General features: G+C 43.7%; 1 protein-coding gene across 1 annotated transcript in view; it reads right to left on the bottom strand.

Annotated features, from left to right (window-relative positions):
• The window catches only part of LOC115329810 (chymotrypsinogen 2-like), a 32,035-nt gene extending 9,878 nt beyond the window's left edge, over positions 1–22,157 (bottom strand). The window contains 4 exon segments of the mRNA XM_042291057.1: positions 2,339–2,474; positions 2,549–2,714; positions 17,788–18,013; positions 22,109–22,157. Of these exon segments, the coding sequence (XP_042146991.1) occupies positions 2,339–2,474; positions 2,549–2,714; positions 17,788–18,013; positions 22,109–22,157 (577 nt within the window).
• Positions 22,158–24,421: the final 2,264 nt, after the last annotated feature.

Below are 24,421 nucleotides of genomic sequence, written 5' to 3'. Positions count from 1 at the left end.
GTGTTGCTCGCTGCCGACGGTCGCCGGTGAACGAAGTACTCTGGACTAGGTATGACCCACCTCCGGCTGTCGTTCGCGGACTAAGTAGAACGGTCGCTTTGGGGCTAAGAATGTTGGGTTAAGTGTGACCTGCAGCCGAAGGTCGTCTGTGGACGACGTAGGTTGTACTTAATATGACTCGACGGCGACGGCCTGGCATGCTAGATGAAGTATAATTCGCAAGTGACTGCATACTGCGGCATAAGTATGCTAGACAATGTGTGACTGTGCCGGCGGTTGAATGCGGACTGTGTATGTTTGACTAGGTAAAACTCCCTCGCATATCGCCTGAAGGCAAAGTATGCATAACCAAGTATGCTTAACTAAGCATCCCTCGCCGCAGACAATCGCGCGCTACCGCTGATAACGGTTAGCAGCAAGTCATACAGTTCACTTGCTTGTGCTTTTTTTCATCTCCTTCTTGCGGCGCCGAAACAAAACACGCCGGATTAAAGGTCGCTTGGTTTGAGGTTAGCTTTATGGTGAATTTCGTTTGAAAGGGTTGAAAGAGTCACACAATTTCATACAATCCAGCCCACAAAAACATTATGTGTTACGAAGTTGATGCAGCTTTTCTTCATTCTACCAAACGCGATGAAATGCAGCAGCTTTCCAAAAACATTATTAGTGAAAACAATTAAGAAAATAAGGTATACGGTAAGGAAATCGTGGTTTTAATATCCTGTACATGCACTGAGCAGGACGTCAAGAGAGGACGTTTAGGACGACGTCCTAGTGGACGACGTTAAGAACGACGTCCGCGACAACTTTTATGACTGCCTCATGGGCGACCTCAAGGACAACCTCTAGGATAAAGTCGAGGTCATCAGGTCACGTCAGCTTAGGCAACCGGCGCGTACGAGAACACGCGACCGAAGTTAGCATGACCGGAGCTTAGCCGACCAGAGCCGAAGCTTCAGCCACCATCGCCTGAGCCACGAGCACTTCAGCGTCACGCGTTACGAGGCGTTAAGAGGTATTGGGCCTTTAGGGCTACCGCATTAAACAATTTATGGTGTAAGGATGTCCGGTTGCCACCTACTTCGGATGCAATAAAATCATTGAAAACTTCAGCTACGAAACGAGGTTTTAAACACAGCATTGACACCAGTGAACCCTTTTTAAAAGGAATCTGCGCGTGCGTACACCCCCTCCCCTGGCCTTGCTTCCAACTGTCCTAATTTTGGCAGGGCAAAGTTCCGTTCGACCAACACACCCAGCAACAATTTTGGTGCTTATTTTGTTGTGTTTTTTTTTAAATTTTTGTTTAAATATATGCTAGTATGGGGCACGAACGCCAACGAAGGTCAATACAACGGCACGATGCCAATGTAATTTGACGGGCAGAGGCAAGTTGGGCTGCCCTTCATTTGGAGTTTGAAGAGTACTCCGCAGATGGTGCTCGTTACCGCAAAAAAGGGGTCACTAATTATTTCTCAAGATTATACTAAGTAACACAAACACGTGATATTAAGTTGTTTTGGCACTTTGCATTCATTTGATTGCTCTAGCTGAAAAAAAAAAATTCAGTTACGGATCAAACATTTGGCGAACACCTTTGAAACTGCGAGTTGTGCTGTGATAAACACACTGTACTCGGAGAACCAGACTCGCGTCAATGTTAGCTTTCTTGATGCTGATGTTCGCAGTGACGATATGATCATGCACGTAAATTTCGTACAAGAAGGTTAAATTTTGGTCAATTATCAGTTTAAAAACTTTGTCGGCGAAGTCTGTGTTAAGAGTTAGGTTAGTCGATGACATTCATTGCCTTTATCGTGATATGCACGATTCTCCTGCCGTGTGTCTTGATATATTGTGTGTGTATAGAGCCATTTCACATTATTGGTTGGGAATATACATAATATAAAATATCCACTCGATATTACCTAAATCCTTATAAGAACTAAAATATATAGTGTCTGTGCCAATAAGGACGATCTTTGTTTTATTGCTAGTTCCTGTTTTTCTAAGTGGGTCTATCCACATCGCCGATCAATAAAGGCTAACATGTGAAAAGCATCGGCTTTGTATCAGATATTTCAAAAACTTGCGCGCGCCTGTTCGCCGTTCTAAAGAAATAGTTTAAGGAAACATATGGAAGGATCCGCATTTGGTGGCATTTTGTTAGCACTTACGCATCCGCGGCCTCTCAATGGCAGGAATATGTCGCGTACAGCAGGAAACTCTGTCTTATTGAGAGGCTTAAGTTTTATATTTTTATAAATATGTGTCTTTCTTTCTGATTTGTTTACGATAATTCACATGTAGAACAAAAATAGGTGAGAACACAATTTACCATCAGCTGCGCCCCAGCCCACAACGTAGATGCTGGTATTTGAAGGTGGTTCTTCGCAGTGTTCAGGAAGGCAGATTGGCTGAATATACTTTGTAAACTTGACCGGTTTTTTTAATTTTAATAGTGCAAGGTCTTTCTGTGAAATAAATAAGTAAGTTTTAACAAATACAAATTCAGGTTTTTATTTTTATTTTTAAGAGGAATACATACCATAAAACGGGTACAGTTTTCCTGGTGGGGTACACAGACGTAGTCCACTTCCATGCAAATGACCCGATGGCCATTTTTGCCTCTCTTTCGTCGACAATGTTTGGCGAAATTGTTTGTTTTTGTACTTCCCAGGCGAACTGAAAGGTAACCTGCAGTGTTCTTGTCCCTTGAAGCATTAGGGAAATGGAAGAACGGCAAAAATATGTATTTCATGTTGAATTGTTGAAGTCGATGTCAAAACACCAAATACCTCCACCATTTCAAATGAGGTATAAAACAACGGTTAGTGAGTTCACGACGACACGTTTTTCAGTCCTGATAACTACAGAATAGAAGAAACATGCACTATAGTAATTTACCGAGCGTTCCTTCTAAGACGGAGGAAAAAACTGCGGCAGTACGTTGATAACAACTAAACTCCTCGCACGAAGAAAATATATTTTTTGGGGTCAGTTACTCTCGGAGGAATCATTAATCAATAGAGATTAATACAGCAACTTCCACCAAAACGGAAATCATTAGCGCTAATAAAAGTCGGGGTCACATGACATATTTAAACTGTTATTGTTTTTAGTATTCAGGGTTTTGCTTAAAGCAAGCATTGAAAACCACACTGAAGCAGTTATCACACGTGAGTCGCACGACCAGGGAGACAAATATATCAGACTAATCGTCACGATATGTAAAAAAAATGCAACACAATTTGTGAACGAGCTTAATAATTAGTGAAAAGAAACATATGGTTTCAATTATAAACTTGCTGAGCGTCATCGAGAACCATTTCTTCATCAAATTTCAGAAGGACTTGGAGTCCGTGGAAAGCGCGGGTGTGAATTAGGTGCGCGATGTTGTCGTTACATATTCCCTCGTTTCTGCGCTACTATTCGCGACTCCAACTGAACGAACGGCGCCTAGCGTTCCATATTCGAGCCTTCCCAGTGACGGTCTCGCGCTAATTAAAGTTTATGCAACGGGATTGTTGGTCGCGTGGTGGTGAAAGCACGAAGCTGTTCCGTGAAGGCCTGAAAGTACGTGCTTCGAGCCGCGGATAGCGTTGCGCATGTTACACGAGCTGTAACCTTAACGCACCACCGTGTTTCTCAGGTGCTCTCAATCTTGCTCACATTTTATGACTTGATATGTTTTTCTGACGCTCAGCAGGCTTCTCATTGGAACTATACGTTTCTTTTCACTAATTGGAAATTTATTTGACATATTTTAGTTAATTACTCAACTTTTCGTAAGGCTTAGCCACAGACATCATGTTCCTCTGGTCGCTTAACTCACCTTCATCGAGCAAGTTACTCTAGATTTGATTTTTTTGTTTAACTAACATGTAAAGATTTTTTCCACCCCACCTTCCCGCAAAAACGCTTTTGCGTCTAGCATTTGCGTCTGAAATGGGCGTCTGGCTTTGACGCGCATTCTTGCGTCTTACATTTTAACCTTATCACCGTTGTCACAAATGTATTCTAAAAAATGTGAAAAATATAGTATAATTTGTTAACGTTCTTCACAGCGGAATGGATTTTCACGCATATGTTCAGGTCGCTATTATTCAAATGTGGCATCCTCTAGGTCTGTGCTTTGGGAGCTCAAGCGTTTTATGCTATCCAGAACAAAATTCGAAGTACTTTATTAAACAGTGTTTTATGTATATCTATAAAAAAAATAAAAAAAAAACTTTCGCAAGCAACATTGGAGGCAGATCAGCATCGCGCTCAACACGCTGCTGGCGGTCCTTCAAATTGATTTATGTCGTGCTTTCGAACGAATGGACAATGAATTCTTGTTCGAGATCCTAAAACGCATCAACGCAGGCAACGTTCTTTTCGATTGGGTATGCTTGTGCTTCAATAACATATCTACCAAATATTAGTAAAAGAAAAAAAAAAGCCAAAAGAAATGTGTAGCAATGGTCAGTCAGAAAGGGGTACCCGTTGTACCCACTGCTATTTGCGCTCTACTTACAGCCACTGTGCAAGGCTATCCAAATGGATGAAGGAATCACAGGGCTTCAACTGCTAACTAAACACATGAAACTCCAAGCGTTCGCGGATAATGTTTTCGTTATATTTTCTGAAGAGGGGGGGCTTTTGAGGGCAATGGACATAATTCAAGAATTTTCTGCCATATCGGAGCTCCTCTTAATCTAGACAAATTTACAAGTACGTGGATGGGTAAGTGGGCCTGCACGCCTTTAAGCGTGTTAGGGATGAAGTGGTCGCCCTCGCTGTAAAAGCACCTTGGCATACCGCTCCCGTTCACGCACCCGAGACGTAAAACAAGGTCAGTCAAACTTCAGAAGATGAGAGCGTCGCTCCTACCATGGCGCACAAGACGAGTTCTTATTATCTAGCCAAGCTTTGTGAGTAACTTTGTTGCCTTTATTGGTTTGATGTACGCGGCCTAGGGTATCCCAGTCGATGCCAGCTCAGTGTTGAAGGGACATCGGCTCTTCGCAACATTTCTTTGGCAGTCACCAAGGGGAAAAAAGCAAGGAGCACAATTTTCTTTCTTACCTCAAGCCAGTGGGATTGGATTGTGGCCTGTTGCCCTTAAAGTGAAAATAAGTCCGTTCTTTTTGTTCAGAGACTCTGAACTAAAGGAATAATGAACTTACGCTGTGGCCATTCTAAAGCCTTGGGGGCGCGCACCATAGGCAGTCGGTGGTTTGCATGTCGGAGCAACCGAAAGCAGCTAGGTGCTTCGAATATATAAGGAAATTTCCGAAGCGATGGAATGCTTCGAGTCAAGGTACTCGTGGGAGTATTTCCAGCAAGTGAAATAGGGAAAACTCTAGGGACACAGTCAGCCAGCATATGTCCAGCTCTTTTACAGAAACGGTTCCGAATGATCCGAGGAAAAGATGTCCTTATGCGATTGCGCAGCCCCCCTGTCTCCTCAAAACCAAAATCTTTTTTATCAGGTTTCAGACAGAAACCGGCCAGTAAACACTTGGTTGGAAAACAAGGGCGTGTACCTTCCGATCGGAACCAACTGCAGTTTGTGTGGTGACCAAGAGACCCTTCCTCGTGTATTTCTGGAATGTAACGGTGCCTTCTGTTTCTGGGCTGGTTTTCGCTATATTTTCTAATGTAACGTTGAGCCAGACTGGCAATCTCTCAAGTTTTATTACTTTGCTGAGGAACTGAGAGCGGAGTTTGAGTCGTGGGTTGCGATGGCTCTCCACGCGCTGTGGCCCGATACGCATGTGACGGCAGTGCGTGTGCGGAAAACCGCGTGGCAGCTGTTTCGGAAGAGAGCAGAGTGCACACTGAGCGCAGTTAGCACAGGACCATATGATGTCCACAACGTCTGAATCAATATAAAGCAGCAATTAAAAAAAATCGTCCTGGCTCGCAACGAAAAGCTTCCTGGTACAAGATATGTTAGAATACGGGTGCCTCAAAGTGTTTTGATCTTTTTTCTCGTTGTATGCTCGAACGATTTCGTGGTTCTTCTTTCACAAAAAGTAAAAAAAAAAAAAAGAGACAAACGCATAGCGTTTATTGTGTGTGGCTCACAACCGACGGGTCGTGGTTCTATCTCGCTCTACCTAAAATTATTCAATCTTTTTTTTCTCTTTGAGGCGATTGAATTACTAAGCAACCGTTCCCGATTTTCCAGTCCCACCGAGACCGGATTTTCAGCGGCACGAGCTTTTTAAACCTACCGCTATAAAGCCGAAGCGGGTCGCGAAATGCGCCACCGCTCATCTGCTAGCCGGTATTTCGAACAGGTAGAATAACAAGACCAATTATTTTACTACAAGTCGCGACTCATTGGGTTTTCGCACATGAATGGCAGCCGTCAAAGCGGCAGAATCGTAATTCCCTCACGGGCGGCAGTAATCCTCTTATACTTTTCTGATTAAAAAGAGTGATCGCCGATCGACTTACATCTGCGTCAATACTGTAGCTTTTTTTTATGTGACCCTGGCCCAGGATGAAAAATTTGAACATTGTTGCGGGTGTCTAGAAATAATTTATATTTTTTCCGTGGTTGTTTTTGTTTCGGTTTATGCACAGTTACTTGGTATATCTACAGCGTGTAAACTATTTAAAGGCCCTTTGCACTGCCCGCAAAACTAGGCTTCTCAACATCTCAAGCTGCAATTTATTACAGAGTTACAAGCAGGCGAAGGATGTTAACAGTAAAAAAAGGAAAAATGAAAGACGTTCACAATCCCCTGTAACGCCGAATACGAGCGCAGCTCTCGAGGCGGTGGGGCAGAAGGTACGGAGAGGTGGTTATGCCCCTCCTCCTCATCCGTACCCTCCCACTCGCCGCCCCTCCCCTCCCATTTAGCGGGAAAGTTTCGCGCTGAATGCCCAGCTAATTTACCGGGGAAAAATTTAACCTCTAAATTTAGCGGGAATCTTTTGTGCGCTAAATTTAGCGGAAAATTTGTTCCGCTTATTTAGCGGGGAATGTGTTCCGCTTAATATAGCAGGGAATTTTTCCCGCTAAATTTAGCGGAGAATTTTCATCGTTACATTTAGCGGGGATTTTTTTCGCTAAATTTAGCGGGAATATTTTTTCAGCTAAATTTCGCGGGAAATTTTTTTCCTCTAAATTTAAGAGGGACATTTTTCAGCTATATTTAGCGGGGAAATTTTTTAGCTAACTTTTGCAGGGAAATTTTTCCGCGAAATTTCGGGGGGAGTTTTTTTTTGCTAAATTTAGTGGGGATTTGTTTCCGCTAAATTTAGCGAGGAACGTTTTCCGCTAAATTTAGCGGGAGCATTTACCCATAATGCAACGCGCGCTTACGGCACGACTGACGTCACTCGTGACCCTCGTGAAGCCCCATGTGACGTCACGTGCGACGTCATTATGGAAAACGTTCCATAATGCAAAGCTCCCCAAACACCACAGAGTTGGACAGTCATCAGCCAATGGCTGGCAATGGTCCTTGGCCAAGTGGCCAGACATTGGCCAGAGACTGGCCGGTGACTGGCCTTTATCTGGCCATTGGCCAATGGCAACTGGCCATGAGCCATCGGTCAAGCATTGGCCATTGAATTTTCACTCTCTGGCCACTGGCCGAAAGACCATAGCCAGACAATGGCCATTTCTTAACCGCAATCCGTGCTGCTTAGGTCGTTACGCCAACGCCGACGGTGACACCGCTATACCCGGAAACGGTCGCCTAACAACTGCGCTCTAAAACTAAAGGAATGCAGTCGCCTAGTTCAAAAGAAGAAAAAAAAGATAGATACCTGTTCTGGGCAACTTACGCCGGAACCTCGAAGACGATGCAAGTAATGATAAGTGCTGCCAAGAGATGGCTTACGCCACGTCGAGGTAGAGTCAGCCGATTCCGGTTCTTTTGCGGGCTGGTCTACTATCATAACACGGATCGTCCGGCTGTCCCTGAAGCAGCTTGCGCCATCTTTCGGCAGCACCTGTTCCTACGCGTGTATCACCTCCGAAGTAGCGGCGTAGATTGCACAAAAAAAGGTATCTGTTTTGTTTTCATCTTTTCAAGCAGATGAAGTTTTTTGTTTTTTTTTCAACTGTAAGCTTTTATCTCGTTTTTGCCCCTCTGGTATCAATTGGAGCGCGATATGTTAGGAACCGATTTTTGGGGCCGTCTAAAGTGTCTCAAAAACGTTACTTAACATACTATGGCACCCCTGCCTCAGGACAATTACGTAAATTTTACTTCTTTGTATCTTGGAAAAATGTAATTACATTAAATTCAAGCCATTATTCGGGGTATTTTAGTTTCTGACGTATCCAGTCCTGGTCTTCTTCTTGTTGCCTTTCTTTCATATATCTAACATATTCAACACGCTCTAATTGCCCAACTGTACTCCTTTCGATCTCAAGAACCGTAGTAAAAAAGTCCCACTCTTCGCAGAGCATTACTAATGTCCCCATTTATGTGGAGATGTAACATATATGCAGGTGCACTTTAAATGATATATCTGTTATCTCGTTTCAAAAGCCAAAAGTATCGTTTTCTTCACAACCGGCAAATTATTGTAAGAACTACTTTGCGTGGAATATGATCAATGCGTAAATATTACTTTTTCTTTGGGTGGAACCAGGTAGAGTGACTATTTTTAGAGTTCCTTCGAAAGTAATTATCTCACTTTTAGGTCAACTACGTCATTTTAATAATATAAAAATAGAGTACGGCTCGCCGTCAATGTATATTTCTTTCCCGAATACTCGATCAAATTAATGCACAATACGGACTGCAGTTATCTGACTCATTCTACCTCTGGCGTCTTTTGTCGCTTACTCGATTTCTCATATAAACATCGGGCAACAAAATTAAAATCGGAAGCAAGCAAAGAGTGGTTGGTTCTCAAGATTTAAGTTGCTTAAAAATGGTAACTGCACATTTTCATTTCTTTTGTCGACAGCCACGGTGAACAATCGTAGAGGCACTACTGAAGCAGGCGACAAGGTAGGGAAACAATAGGTCTGTTCGATTCGGCCGGAAAGTTCTGAACTAGTTCTGTCCGAGTTCAGACGAGTGCAGGAGTCGTGCAGCGGCGGCGCAGAGCCAGTGCAGCCGCCGCGCTAGGACAGGCGCTGTGATCGGCTTTCCGAGCGGAAGCACAGGGTGTCGTCTGCATCTGTTGGCTCTTGTTTCTCCACGCCACATTGTATGCTGCATTCATTTAGTCGCGGGATAATAAAACCATTCGTGTTTTTTTTTTTTTTTTTTTTAAGTATAATAACAGAATCTTTTCTGTGAATATTTTTTATTCGAGTGTACTAAAACCATTTTCCGCACGAAATGTTTCTGTCTGCATTTTTAACGGCAGTTTGGTTCCTGTCATTTCCGTAAGCGTTTGTGTCCTTCATATTCATTTAGCAATAGTATATTCACTCCAAGTCTGTCGAGTTTCGCATTTCGACGATAGGTTCGCGGCATCAGGATGATTTTGCGTCGGGAGTCACTGGCGGCACTGCGCGGTCAGTAGCGGTCACCTCGAAGACGAAGGCCTGACGATAGCGCTTTGGCCTAGACTGTTAATCCACCGTAACTTTGGCGTCAAGCTGAAGAGTTTATTCTGATTTTCAAAAAAGACCTGCGTGGAACTACCAAGCCAATGCCGATTCTCGGCGTTTTTCTCAGGCTGTAGTGGGCGTTCACAGATACCAGCGGAAAAAGCATGCAGTATTATGCTCAGGCACGGGGCATGCGAGGGCCAATGTACTAAATCCCAGTCCTCCGCAATGTATCGGAGTCGTCAGTATGCATCCAAAAGCAGCTGAGGGCGGGGACTATCAAGAGTGCAATACATTTCCCGCGTTTGTAAGTAAGAATATCAACACTTTGTATCCCCCCATAACTTCAGAAAGAAACAATTTACGTGAGTCAATATTTCCACACTTACCACAGGGAGCCAAACCTACACGAGCAGGTGCCTAAAACGCTTTCAGAATATCGTCATCAATGAAATTCCTACCCTCGATCTCAATTCGCGTCCACCGCGGGTACGTTACTATCAGAAATTAGAGGAAACGCAACCTCCGTATCGGCGTCATTGTTACACATCGGAGACATTTGAGCAAGAGCTGCGAAAGATGGCACCACGAGCAGCGACGGACGAGGAGTGTCGTCTTCTATCGCCGTCTGCTCTTGTCTGCTTCTGCACGGACACGGAACTGACTCCGGAGCCGGTGCAGGATTTTGAGGAACTGGGTCTGAACGCGTTCAGAACTGGGATGAATCGAACGTGCCAGTGCAGCGGCCGTCCAACTTCCGGTTGAATCGAATACACCAGTTCCTACACTGCTGAACTAGTTCAGCCAGTTCAGGCGAATCGAACGGACCTAATAATCAACCCTGCCGTTCGCTCAGCTCGCGATTCATGCTCCTGGCGATCTTGCTTCAATCGCTTCCCACGAAACAAATAACAGTTTTCGGCAGACACCTATTTTTGTTTAATACGATGCTGTGGCATAACACTGCACGCGACAATACCCAGCACACCCCTGCCCTTTTGCCTTCGGTATACATTACGAAGCGCGAGACCAGCACGAGAAGAACACCGGACTCCCGCATCGTCTGCTCCGCGTGCCCTTAATTAACTTGTTTCGGCGCGCCTCGCCAGGGGGAGGAGTCGCGCTGCGTATGCGCGGCGAAACTACAGGGAACCACAAAAAAAAAAAAAAAAAGATTACACATTCTTTTTACCGCAAACATAAACTAGGCATCGGCGAACGCTCATTCTCCGCCCATAGGTAGCGCTAGAGGTCACAACCAGATGCCAAAGTTTCAGCCCGATCCGATACCTTATTCAAAAGTTATGTGATTTTCTGAAAATTTCAATGGGAAAATGAAGCCCATTTTCTCCCGTTTTCGGTTTCTGGCGCCATAGAGCGCCATGCATTCGAACACTCCGTCGGCCGCCATTTTTCCATTGAAATGTTTAAAAAAATCACTTATGAATTTTGATTACGATATCAGATCGCGCTGAAACTTTGGCGTCGGGTTGTGGCCTCTAGCGCTACCTTTGGGCGGAGAATGAGCGTTCGGCGATGCCTAATTTATTTTTTGCGGCAAAAAAGAATGTGTAAATTTTTTGTTGTGACACCCTGTAGAGCCGGACGGCCCTATCGAAACTGACGTAATGAAAACAGTAGGGCGTTTCCTTTCAAACACCCGACCTCCTTCGTGCTTTGGCTAGGCACGCGTGGTCGAGGTGCACCTGACGCCTAAATGCATCGAGGCTAGGAAGCTGCAGGTGGGACAACTGAAGCTCCTCCCTGCCGTTCTTAGCTTGTCCATGACCATCGAGTCAGATGTAGAAAGGAGAATACGATACCACGTAGCAATAATGCCCCTTGCGTTTATTTTGTACCATTTAACACCCTCTCCGCTATTTTGTGTGAATGGAGTTTTCAGGTAACCTTCCTTCATCCTTGGAAACGGGTACTGTCTTGCCCAGGAGTTTCAAGTTATGTTTTAGACCATTCTGGATATATCTTTGTTCGTTTAATAAGCATAATAACAGAGCCAACCCTAAGGGGATGGGGCTTCTCTAGACGATTTTACCTTATCCTCCTATACTTTAGCAAAATTAAATAGTTATTTTCATTTTAACATTTGATTCATTTGAAAGTGGACAAAAGAAAAGCTCTCAAGCATTAGTGTTTCATTTTGTTTCCAGAAAGATTTTATTAAACATACTTTTGTTCCAGAAAACCATCTTCAGTCGTGCTCCTTATGACTAAAGCCTTTTAAAAGACTAGGCGCAATGGGGTTGCATTGTGGCAATGTTAAGAAAATTATATATATATATTTAAATATATTTTTATCGCTTTTAGAAGATAATATTTCATTTAAACTTTGCTCATTTGTTCTCGGAGTTTCAAGCTGCATTCGGCTCAAATGAAGTTTTAGACGAACCATTTTTTGTTTTCGTTTTGAAAACTGATGATTTTCAATATTATCAATTCTGGCATAGACCATATTAAAAAAACATCGCTCTTAAATTTTTTTTCTACATTTGTTCGTTTGTTGCGTGAATTCTTGGCTATTTATAGACGCTTTGCCGCAGCTGTTCATGGGCGCCGACATAACCTACATTCAATTCAAGAACGCAGCTCATAGGCGCCCGTCGGCCTAAATGTCCCACTAAATTTATCGGGAGATTGAACTGGTGTTAAGGTCACGTGGTGTCAACTTTTCCGCCAATCTAGCGGAGAAACTGAATTTGTTCATCGGTGATGTGACAGAAAGTCATGTGGCGTCATTTGCCCCCCCCCCCCCCCCTAAATTTAGAGGGTAATCTGAATTGTTGTTTTTGTCATGTGGCGCCTATTTTCCAAATAAATTTAGCGGGGAACTGTGAGAGGAGGGGAGGGTACGGAGGACGAAAAGGGAGGGTACGCAGATGGAGGAGGGGAGGGTACGAAGATGTAGGAGGGAAGAGGAAAAGAGGAGGAGAAGGGGAGAGGAGGAGGATGAAAAAGGAGGAAAGGGGGCGGAGAAATGAAGGGGAGTAGGAGCAGCAGAAGAGAACGCCCTATTGGGAAAACCAGCATGAAAATCAAACTGGCCAAGTTGGTAACTAAGCTGGTCAATCTGGCAAATGTGGCAGTCAAACTGGTTTAACTGAAAATCAAGCTGGTTTAAGCTGGACAAGCTAGAATTTAAGCTGGTCAGTCTGGTTTAAGTAAAAAACACCATGGTCTAACTAGAATCTGGTTTTAGGTTCAATATGATGTAGCTGGGAGCCAGTCTGGTCCTAATTGGTCAAACTGGTTTTCCATGGAGCCAATGTGGTCAAGCTTGGAGACAAGCTGGTGATGCTGGGAGACAAGCTGGTGAATCTGGTCGAACTAATAATCCTGGTGGTGAAGCCGGTCATGCAGGGAGCGCACGCCAAGGTCGGCTAGAGGTAGCCGAACTGGCATTGCTGGAAGCGCGCGCCAAGGTCGGCTTAGGCTAAAACGAGGCCATGTCCTGTTCTTTGTCCTTTCATTTTTGGTAGACGACCGGGCGCGTCAGGCGCGCTCCAAGCTACCTTTGTGTGCGAGAAGATAGAGAGAGAGAGTAATATGACCGGAGAATTTGAGGACGCGTTTGGCTATCTTGGAGAGATTTTCGACAGGACGACTGTGTACGCGTTCTTTGGAGACTACTTGAACAACGGTGCAAGTGAAGCGGGTTTTGAGGAGACAACGAGCGTCAGTCCGTTCAGTGCGGGAAGATGTCGGACGTCCAGATTGAGGCGCCGCTTCATGTCTTCTAACGTTTGTGTGCTTGTGAATGACGATGGTGCCGAGGAGTATCGCCAATGCCATCCAAGCCACACAGATTTCCTCGCCTCTGCCGACCACGCAAGTTGCCGCTTCGCCCTCATCACTGGCGGGAACCAGGTTCGCTTCTCACATCCGTGTAGCATTTTTTTGCTATTGCCTGTTTCGGCATGTGTCTAGTATGTTTTGTGTTGAAAGACAAGCAATCTGGTTTTATTAACATTGTTAACTTTGTACCGAGAACCACTGTCTGTGCGTCGCTTAGTACTGTGTCAGCGCCGAGGATATGTAGCATCTCAGTTCATGTGAGGCGGCCGCGAGCACGAAAATAATAAATTGGATGCCGAGTTGACTTTTCCGAAGAGCTTGGCTTGTTTATCCTGTGTATTAACTTAAACAGGTTAAACTGGTTGGGAAGTCCATCAGCATGACCACCATGCCAAACTGGGCATGCTGGGGCAATAACCCAGCTTGAAGCTGGGACCAGATCAACCACCATGACCAGTATAACCAGATGAGCCACCATGACCAGTATGACCAGATCAACCAACGTGACCAGCATGCCAAGCTGGGCATGCTGGGGCAATAACCCAGCTTAAGCTGGTTTTTTCAATAGGGCGGAAGGGGGAGTTATGAAGGAGGAGGAGAATAGGAGGAGGAGAGGGCGCAGACGAAAAAGAGAGGCGTACCCTCCCCGACTCCTCCTCAAGAGCTGCGGTTTAATTGCGCATTACAGAAATTTGTAAACGTCTTTCACTTTTTCTTTCCCCTTACTCCGCTTACTTCACTTCATCATTGCCATAGCAGGTGAGGTAATTGACATTTTACATTCTACTGTGTCCTTCTCCCCAGAACGACGGTTCAGTGACTCGACATCTCGTTAAGACAAGGAAAGTTCAGCAATGGATGCTGTAATCTGGCGCGTGTATAAAGCGTCTGTTACCATTGAGGATAAACCCTTAGACACACCTTATGATTTCTACTTTTTATAAATGAGCTTTTTGCTATATGTGCAGTATTTTTCATTTATTGAGAAACAACACTAAAAACTAATGTATGAAAATACTTTTTTTTTTAAATATGCTTTGCTTCCCTTACTACCAACAAACATCAGTTTTGTTTTGATATATTGGCGTGTTGTTTAATATAACAGGTGAATATAAACATTTTGGGCCATTTTTAAAAAATCTGCTTCCTTAAAAACACTTGGAAATGCGTGACAAAACACGCTGGATAATTTAGTAGAATCTATAGACCTACTGAAGCGGTATTTAGTTTGCACTCTCGTTTTAAAGCTTTGTGTACACAACTAGGGCTTTTACTCCGTTTGGGCCTATTTTTCATAAACTTCAAGGTGTCATAAAATGAAATGTGGCAAAAAATATCTTGGAAAAGGTATGCTTACATCGTTAATATTAACTAGAGTTCTCAGTTTTGGGATAAATCCCCAAAATTACGCAAAAACTCTCGGCAGTAAATTGTAGGTCAATTCAAATTTCTTTTCCGGTAAACACCAAATTTCTGTATGCCAGTGCCCCCTCCCAAAATAAAGACCTATTTTACAATTAAGCTTAATCAGCACACACGGTCAATGGTTCTGGGAAAAGGCCGCCACAGTCAACTTTCTAATCTCGCACCATTGTAAGAAGCAGTCCTTCGGATCACATCGGCAAGGTTCGTTCTGTATAACATGTAATTCTACTTTTAGGTCGCGTCAAAAGCCACTGTTTTGGTTTTTAGTTTTGGCCATCATATCTTTGTTTTAGAGGAAGGAGAGCTGGGGGTGCTTTTGTAACATTGATGGCTGTGCACCATAGAGATTGACCAAAATGGGCAAAAAGGGCAGCTGAAACTTATCTTTTACAAACTTTACCACTTCACCTCGGTCGGCCACAAGTAGGTTGATGGAATAAGGTGAGATGAATACGAGCTTCTCACCAACGACTTCCGGGAGTTTATTTCCTTTAAGGCATCGACGCTTATCCAAGCAACACTTGTGTGCTACTCCTTTCGTTGTACGAATTAGTAAGAGCGACGGCACGGCAACAAAATTCACCTCAGAATGCATTATGTTGCAAATGTCTTCCGATATGAAGATGATTTTCTGGTTTTGTTAGACTCCGATACCTTGTCCGTTCTTTCGGCAACGACTCGAGTTTTAGGCATTTTTAATGATTGCCTTTGACTCACGCGGTTCCTGAGGCAGGATGTATTCGATTCTGGGATTTGATTTTAAATATTTGTCCAAGCCATGTTTGTGGGGGCTATGAACCGCGTGCTGGAAAGCCGCTGTTGCCCTTCGAGTCCGCTCACTCAAACATTGTTAAGCGGGCGATTGCGAGGACTTGTTATACACATGCGCTGCGGAGGTCTTCTTATCACAAAATCCAACATAGCTGTGACAGCAAAAGTGAACACCTCGCAAATGCTGTATTCCCCTCCCACGTGTTAACAGCTGTCGCCGAGTCTCTGCTCAAAGATATCAATGGCAGGCCTGTGACAAGTGAAGAAGATCAACAAATGAAAGGAAACAAGAAAGTTCGTTCTCATTTCCTATATTCACAGCTTGGCCCACAACCTGAAACGTATTGCGGGCAGGTGGGACGTCGACGTTTTATTTTCCGGAGGAGTTGTCCATGTTGTGCGGAACTGTTAAAGTTTTTTCGAAAGAGGCCACGGCTTGCAACATGAGGCATCGGGGATCGCTTCGCCGCGTGCTCTGAGGGACTGGTTTATTCTCTTCCTCTGAGGTGCGGCAAGCGTTACGTTGGCCAGACGAGCCGCTGTCTCAATGACCGCTTAAGAGAGCACGATTACAGTGTCTCCACAACCGTGTCTGGTCATGTGGGCGTTCATTGCCGCGACTGTGGTTGCCTACCCTACTTCGAACGGTGTGAGGAAGCCTCACAAGGACCAGCTCACTCGTGAAAATCTCGAAGCTGTTGAGATAGCGAGGTTGGACGCTGCAAGTGTAAGCAGTCCATCTGTGGCCCTACCTGGCAAAGAAATGAATTTTCTAGATCTCTGACTTCCTTGTTTTTGTTTTTTTCTAACACATGCTCGGTACAGCTGTGAAATAGCGCATTTTTATTTCTTTACTTTTTGTTGGTGATGTGTCCGGTGGGCAGAATTCTTACTTTAGTCTGTTTTACTGTTGGTGAAAACGCAAATATATACTGTGATTTTTATATCAATAAATTCATTTGTAAGTCAGCGCTGCGTCCGTGTTTCCTCTTCGTCTAGTACTCGTCTTTTCGCGCTTTTTTAACTCTTAAATATTATTTCACACTAGAGTTTTTTATTTGTTTTTAGTTGTTTTAGCTAGCATGCCTTTACACCCAAATATTACTTACGTATTTATTCATTTTCAATGGGATTCACCGCGAAATTATATTCCGAGTTTTAGGGAAATGAAAATAAAACACAAATAAACTTCGCTAAACTCCGAATTTTCGGCTAAAAATAAACGGCGAAAACCGCCCTCCGAAGTTCAGGAAAAATGAACTCCGAAAATACAGAGTTCTACCAATACCACATACAACTCTACTCTTTTATTTTAAATCGATTCGTGAGGTTAAAATTTAGGCCTTGGTCGTCTGGCGTGGAGTTACCCATAGGCCACCGAGCCCCTTGCAAACAGGCCCCGACCAAGTGTGGGCACAGCCGCAGTTCCCGCACGAGGTGTTGGCACTAAGCCAGCGGAGAAACCAGATTCGCGTGAAGTAGACCTCTGCGCATACGCCCTGCCAATAACTGCGGCGTGCCGCCAGGGCCGTGTGTTAGGGTACACAAATTAAAGTGCAACTTAGATACGTACGAACTTGTTTTGAAAAATAATCCGTTTATGGGGGGGGGGGGGGGGGGGGGGGGTGCGATTTATAGTTCATCTTTTCTCTCAAAATTACCGTTTAAACGGGGTGCTGCCTCTATAAGGTTGCGACTTATACACGGAAGCATTTATTACGGCAAACATCGCAAAAACGAAAACAAGACATTATTCATTTGCATAATTTTACCACTTCAATTTAAAAAAAAAGAGAGCGACCACTGATCCAATTATATATTGGCTTAAAAGTGCGGTTACGAAAGCGGGTTATTTTTTTGTTTTTGCAGATATTAAAATTGAAAAGTGTTCCGTAAAGGATTACGTAATCGCAGCCCCTAAACTTGTCTGTCTCGTCCGTGTACGGTAGTAATCACAGTTACCAGGAACAGGGGAACGCTTGGCATCAGAGGCTATCAAGGCATTCGGCATGGCAAGGCTGCAGTATAGTGATTCGGACGGTCTGGAGTTTTATGCTGGGCTGGTAGGGTGTTGTGGTAGTACCCCAGAGCACGCGCACTTATGTTCCTGGTAACGGTTATCGATATAGTATTATTCGCGAACAGTTGGACTTTTATAAAAACACGTAAACCAATGTCAAATCCCGGAACTCAACGGGGGCTGTCGAAACTTAATCCTTGTTTTGGAGAAAAAGAAGATGGAGTAAATGTATACACACCTATAGCAATGAGCAGCAGTTAAAACAAACTGGTTGCTTATTAAAACGCCACCACATTTGAATTGGTCGTCTGCAGTATACAGCCCCACCATCCACGGCCAGTGGCCAGGAGTCGCCTTGGTACCATTAACAATTCGCTCAGACACGGTATCCGGCACTCCTCGTCGTCCACATATCTTCTTTAAATCATCTTTCTCTTTGCCTGTGTGTCTTGAGCATACCCCTGCTGTAAATGGCAAGTAGGAGATAACCGTGTTTATATGATGAGATTTAGGCGGTTTTAATTAATATTAATGACTACTTAAAAATAGTTTGGGAAAGTTTATTGGGCCCTGGTGGATCAGTTCACTTACACTGCTTTCATAGAAATTCAACTGTGCATGCATAATCAAATGATTCCACGTCAACTAAACTAAATAATTCCGAACCATATCACGAGACTCGCCGAGAAGGTTGACATCGCTTTCTTGAGAACTATAGTTACATTTTTATTGAATCCTTCCTGTTACATTTATTTATATTATAAAATTTACGTATATTGGTTCGGCTTGCAGATATAACAAATAAACAAATATAAAAGCAATGCATCATGATTGAGACTATTTTCTTCAGGAAAACATTAAGCAAGGTATAGTTTTCTGAAATAAACGAAGAACACATCACAGTTGAGAAAAATTGTTGTCGCGATGTCACCATTATTGAACACCTCATAGCGGATTATTTTAAAAAGGCCCCGAAAAAAAAAGAAGAAAATTAACAGTTTGGATGGGACGCGCGTGTTAAAAAAAATATTTTACGCGAAAAAAAAAAAAAAAAACAAGAAATCTTTTTAGAGCATTATTGACGGCGCTAGGTGCGGTTGTGTCGGCAGTGACGTCCTTTCCACTTGTTTTTTTTTTCTCTCGGCATTTTGGCGCGTGGAGGCGAGGTGGGTCGATCGGCTTCGCCTTCACGACCGAGTTGGTCATTCCGGAAATACCCGTGACGTCATAGACTTCGCGCACAGAAGTCCAAATAAATCTTTCGCTGTCATTATTGCTCCAAACTATTTTTTGTTCACAAAGTTTATTTGTCGACACGCGTTTCCCAAGCAGACTTTAATTTTTTTTTTCTTTTCAAATGCCCTGTAAGGAAGTTTAGATGTGAACAAAAGGAGGTTGGTCACGCTGTGTTATCAAGTGCACATTCTATAACTGAGATCTTTCTAAGTACGCTATTTTCTTTGTGGAAACTTTACTTTGTAATACGTGCCAATGTAAGCACTCTCAACTTTTTTTTTTCATTTAAGCCTTTTGTTTTAGGAGCCCATTAGAAAGGCCACAATAAATAACTGTGGTACAAATAAGCACACTTTCAAATCTGCGATTGTGTTGAAATGAGCGCAAGAGCGTTGTATGAGTCACTTATGCCCGAGTCCCACTAGAGCGACAAACAGAAACAAAAGAGAGCGACAAGCCTCAAACACAGGTAGCATGCTCACGATGGTACTTTTGGCAGGCGTTTAGTCGTTCGGTGCTCGCGAAGTAAGCAAGTGTGATTGCAAGCTTGCCGAAGACACCCTCGCGTGCATGGTGCTCGTGTTTGAGCATAGACACCTTTATTCTACAAAACCTGTCAAATCGCGAACGACTCTGGATTGAGGCCTGTTCCAGTTTGTTTCTGTTTGTTGCTCTAGTGGAACTCGGGTGTCAGAAAACCCAGTTGGTCAGGATACAAACTCGCAACGCATTTTGAGCCGCAATCAAATTACTTTCAGTATCCATGGTCTTGAATAGAACACAAACAAATTTCAAGATGTAAAATAACTATTTTTTCCAAATATTTGACAAGCTGAGAAGCAAGTGATGAAGTTATATATATTTTTTTAATAATAACGAAAATTAAGTCCCCTCGCTTAGGCTTTTCTCAGTAAAAATCTAATTTTCCGGTGATCCCTTTAGGGGCCCTTCATCACCTACACAAATGACTTCCCCTGGGAACCCTAGTTGCCCAAAGTTTAGTTCACTTCACACGGATCCCGATTAGAAAAGTGAATTGGAGAATGTGGGCGAAGGAGTCCTAGAATAATTATGGCGTGGATGGGATTCAACTTAATTTAGGTATGACACCTGGTGTTCCATTGTCTGTCGGTAGGCCCGCTTCATAAACCGTTCGGATATGAGAGCTCAGAGGTGTGGCTTCTATAACCCAAGAATCGCGCAACTTATTCTCAAGGTCGCTCCTCCTTTTGATTGTCTACGTGCTCAGTCGAGCTGCGTGTTATCGCCAGAAAAACAAACGCTTGATTTATATTGACACTACGGATAAAGTCAAAAACACAGAGTGTGTTTACGCGCAATTCTTTGGTCTTTGTGATGGACATTGCAGTTTCTTATTTCTTTGGTTATTTCATGCTATTTTATTCCAGCTTTCGATTTTATGTGGTTGTGGGCAGGTCTTTTATTTTTCGTTTTTTTGAAATTTCATTGAACTCATCGAATGTGTACGAAATGCCGTCGAAAGCCGCTGCTCGCGTTGAAACAGTTAGTACAAACCACCGTAGTACAGTCAAAGTCACCTAGCTTTGCGTCTATAAAAAGTCTAGGGCAGTGGTGAATATGCGCAAGCTCGCATGCCCACTCACAGTAATTTCGTAGAAATTAGTTTTTATACTTTTTTAGATATATGCATGGGCGTCAACGCAACAGCGAAATCATATAATTAGCAATAAAATGATAACGATTAATTGGGTTATAATTTTAATCAATACCTGGTCCCACTTAAAACATAAAACAGGTTTGCCCAAAGTCCTTGAATTTAAGATCCCTTAATGATTGAAATAAAAACACTCCATACCATTTTTAAATTAGAGCGCCTAACTGTATTGATGGGGGAAACATTACAAATATATTTTTGATATCTGACATTCCTCACTACTTTTCCACGTATGTAGCAATTCATTTGTTTTGTTCAACGCAGTATCTGTATACGACAAGGAACATTGCATTAAAATTAACGCTAACGGTTATCCGAGAACGTTATGGCAGATTTTCAACACTCAATTATTCACGCTTGGTAACTGATACTCAAACTGCAGATTCACTTAATGAGCAACTTGCAGAATATACCAATTAATGCGAAGAAGGGGGAAACTCATAACGAAGATACGTTTAGAATTATGTCTTTCCGCGTTTGTATATGGATGCCGAAAACATTTTTTTTTACATTCCTGCGCATTTCGTTTTACTCTGCACTGCAGGTGGATCATCGTGTGTCCTGCTATTTTGCAGCTAAACATTTGCTAAGTAGCCAACTTCAGGTTTCAGCGTACACAATTTATTGAACAACACGGAAGCTTGTTGAGAAATCAAATGTCGAAGGGCATGCACAAATATGGAAGGATCAACCCTTGACCTTTTCGCTTTAATGCTAGCTTTGTGTTAAAGATACGCGTAACGTTTGTTTGTTTGTTTGTTTGTTTTTATTTTCAATACGGCACATTTGCTGCAAACCTTGTCTTCCAGAAAATCCGTTCTGCTCGAAGCCAATTTCTCATTCCGTAACCCAGCGCTTTCATCTTCACCGTCTAAATAAATCACGCACGGCAATGGGTCGCGTCCAACGCTTGCTTTCTTGCGTGATTTGGTTCAGCCGGTGATTTCAAACGCACCAAAAACGACGGGAGCCATGACCGTGCACGTTTGGCGGTGCACGCCTGGCTCCATCGGGTCGTAGCGTTGGCTGGGTTGGGGCTAAATCTAGAATCCAGCACAATGTACTATTTTCAGTCTTGCAACTTAGGAATTAGCGGATAGCGATTGTACTTTGAATTTTGTAGATAATAGCTTTACTTCGTTTCAGCTTCGGTCCGAGCGCGGCCAGTGTTATGAGACGAAGGGCCAATGAAACAGCGAAAGAGGCACAACATCACGGCGTGCTCTCTGCAGTGGATAGGACCAGCCGGTATTCGCCGTCTCTCTGTGCGTGCTCCTTCGCCGGCTAGTCCCATCTGTGGCAGGGAGCACGCCACGACGCTGCGCTTTTGTGCTAATTGATTGGTCCTTTGGCTCATAACATTGGCCGCGCTCGGACCGAAGCTGAAACAAAGTAGTGGCTCATCGAAAGAGACCCTTGAATTATTGGGGGAACATTCTGAATCTTTCTGACTCTTGGGGGAGGTTTAACCACTCAAATATTATTCTAGGCATATTTTGGTCAAATTTTACGCATTAGGGCCCCCGGGTAAGCTTTTTTTTTTTTTTTTTCTCAATCCACGATTAAAGTTATTTTTGAGGTTTTAGAGTGCTTTGGTCATTGATCGTGAGAAGGAATGTTTACTTACCGAAAAACGTGCTGACAATAAGCATGAAACCGAGTTGGCATGACCTCATATTTCCTACCTACAAGACACGCCGCTTTCTTTTTTGAGCGTTTAAACCAAGTTATTTATTATATCTAAACAATCTATGAATGAGAGAAACCTCTGGCTACAGTTACGTACAGTTATACAGACACTAAAAAGCCTCTCGCGAGTGGGCCTCTGTTTTTTTATAAGCTCTTGACATCCGGCATACGTCCGAGCGACCGCTGACGTCAGGACTCGCCCATCCCGAGCAGATGGCAGGGAGCCAATCAACGCAAACTACCACTACCTTCTGTGCCTGGGTAACCGCGATTCGGAGCCGTATATGTAGAGAGTTTGGCTATTCGTTGGGAAGTATAGGAGACAATTGAGGAGGCGCCATCGGTCGAAAGCGGGCTGGGTGTGTTGCAGGGCGTATTCAGAAATTTGAATGTGACCAACCAGAAGCCGGAAATAATACCCTGGCGGTGGTCGCGAGAAACAAACCTGATGAGTGCATCGGAGTAACTCTCAGTGACTGAAAATATGGTGCACGTGATGTTTCACTCACGCTCATCCAAAATGATGGTGGAAGAGTGCGACTAGCGGAACGATCGACACAATCTTTACGCCAAGCGCCGAGGGCCGGGAATCTGCCGTCCGAGCAGTCACACTCTGTCCGAGCAAAACAAAGTTGAGCGGCGCATTCGTTTGTTACGTCTTTCTGGATGATCATGATCGAAACATAACCTGCACCCTATTTTCAAACACGAAGAGCTACTACACTTTACTCTTACATGTTCATTAACACCATTTACGAACATATACCCTTGGGTCAGAACTTTTTCTCACTACCACCGCTAGGGGATTCTTTTCGGCTTCGGGTTGGTCAAGAGACCATGCCAAGCCCCTTCCGAGTCTGGAGCATGCATGCCCCGGCTCTGCCCGCGCCTCCTATTGACCAAACTCTCTCTATTCACGGCTCTGCCGCGACCAACGAGGTAGAGGGGCTTAGAGTGATAAACCGGAAGTTCGGAAGTGGCACCGCCCCGGTTGCCGCTATGTTTTACGCAAATGTAACTGCTCGTCATGTGACCTCCCAAGGGTCGTGACTTCACAGGTAAGGTGGCAGAGCCCAGAGCTGGCGGATGCGAGTTTGTTTGGTGCGCGTTAGCCGTGATGTGCAGAGGCTTTCCGACGACTTCGGGCTCTTTCGTGCTCGCTGACGCAGGTATAATGTGAAAATATGAAGGAATGAGACTTTATACCCATTTTGCGCAAGATTGTTCTGGATCATCTGGATATTAACACCTGTGAGACAGCATCAGCCGTATCGCCGTACCGGTGCTCGGCTTCGGGATCTGTTCGAGGATCGATAGAACTTTGAGCGCTTTTAGTATAAACTTTTCGAATTCTCTTAGCTTTGTTTGAACGTTGGAATGTCTGAAAATCAACGCGAAATGTATGCGTCGGATTTAGGGCCTAGGGGAATTTGTTTCAGCCCTAGATAACTGCATAATCACAGCAACTTTTAGGGAAGAAGCTCCTGCGATCCTTACGTTTTGTACTTATCAACAATTTTACGAAATAACTTCAGGCATAAAATATTCGCAATTTTCTAGCTTCGTTTGAACGTTGGAATGTCTGAGAATCGATGCGAAAGGTATACGTCGCGTTAGGGCTTAGGGAAAATTGTTTGAACCCTGCGTCACCGAATAACCATAGCAACTTTTAGCGAGGAATTTTCTGCAATCTTTAACCTTTTGTGCTAATCGACGATTCTACATTCGATCGCTTTTCTTCCTTTTCTTGTGAGTGCGAAGTGCACACTTATTTCCAGCTACGAGGATGACCTTTTATAGAGTGTGGGGATGAATAGATCGTTGCAGGCACCTGCTTTAAAGCTTTTCAACTTGCTATATGAACAGCTGTTTTGGTGGATGCATAGATTAACTGCACCTTTTTCCCTTTTGGAAAATTTATTGCAGCAATACTTTTTTTCATTAAGAGTGTATTGCATTACTCGGTCAATTATTTACTTGTTCTAATTACCTGGATAAGATGATTCACATTTGTGTTCATCCCTTGCCTGGAGAGCAGTCTTGTTGAAAAATGTTGACCATCCCTTTAGGCCTCTTCAATAGACTTTTTTGAAAAGTGCGGGCTGCCTATACTTTGTATCATTGTAACTTGGAAAAGAGCAACCGCCACAGCCCCCTCGAGCCAATCAGAGAGACGGAGCGAAGGTGTGTGACAAATGTGTGCAGACGAGCACTCTGAATGACATGTTGTCATGTGCATCTCTCCAACGTG

This window comes from Ixodes scapularis, unplaced genomic scaffold, assembly GCF_016920785.2.
Source record: "Ixodes scapularis isolate PalLabHiFi unplaced genomic scaffold, ASM1692078v2 PGA_scaffold1__304_contigs__length_218370807, whole genome shotgun sequence".
Lineage (NCBI taxonomy): Eukaryota > Metazoa > Arthropoda > Arachnida > Ixodida > Ixodidae > Ixodes > Ixodes scapularis.
Note: the sequence above shows the minus strand (reverse complement) of the source record. Positions and strands in the feature narration are given on the sequence as shown.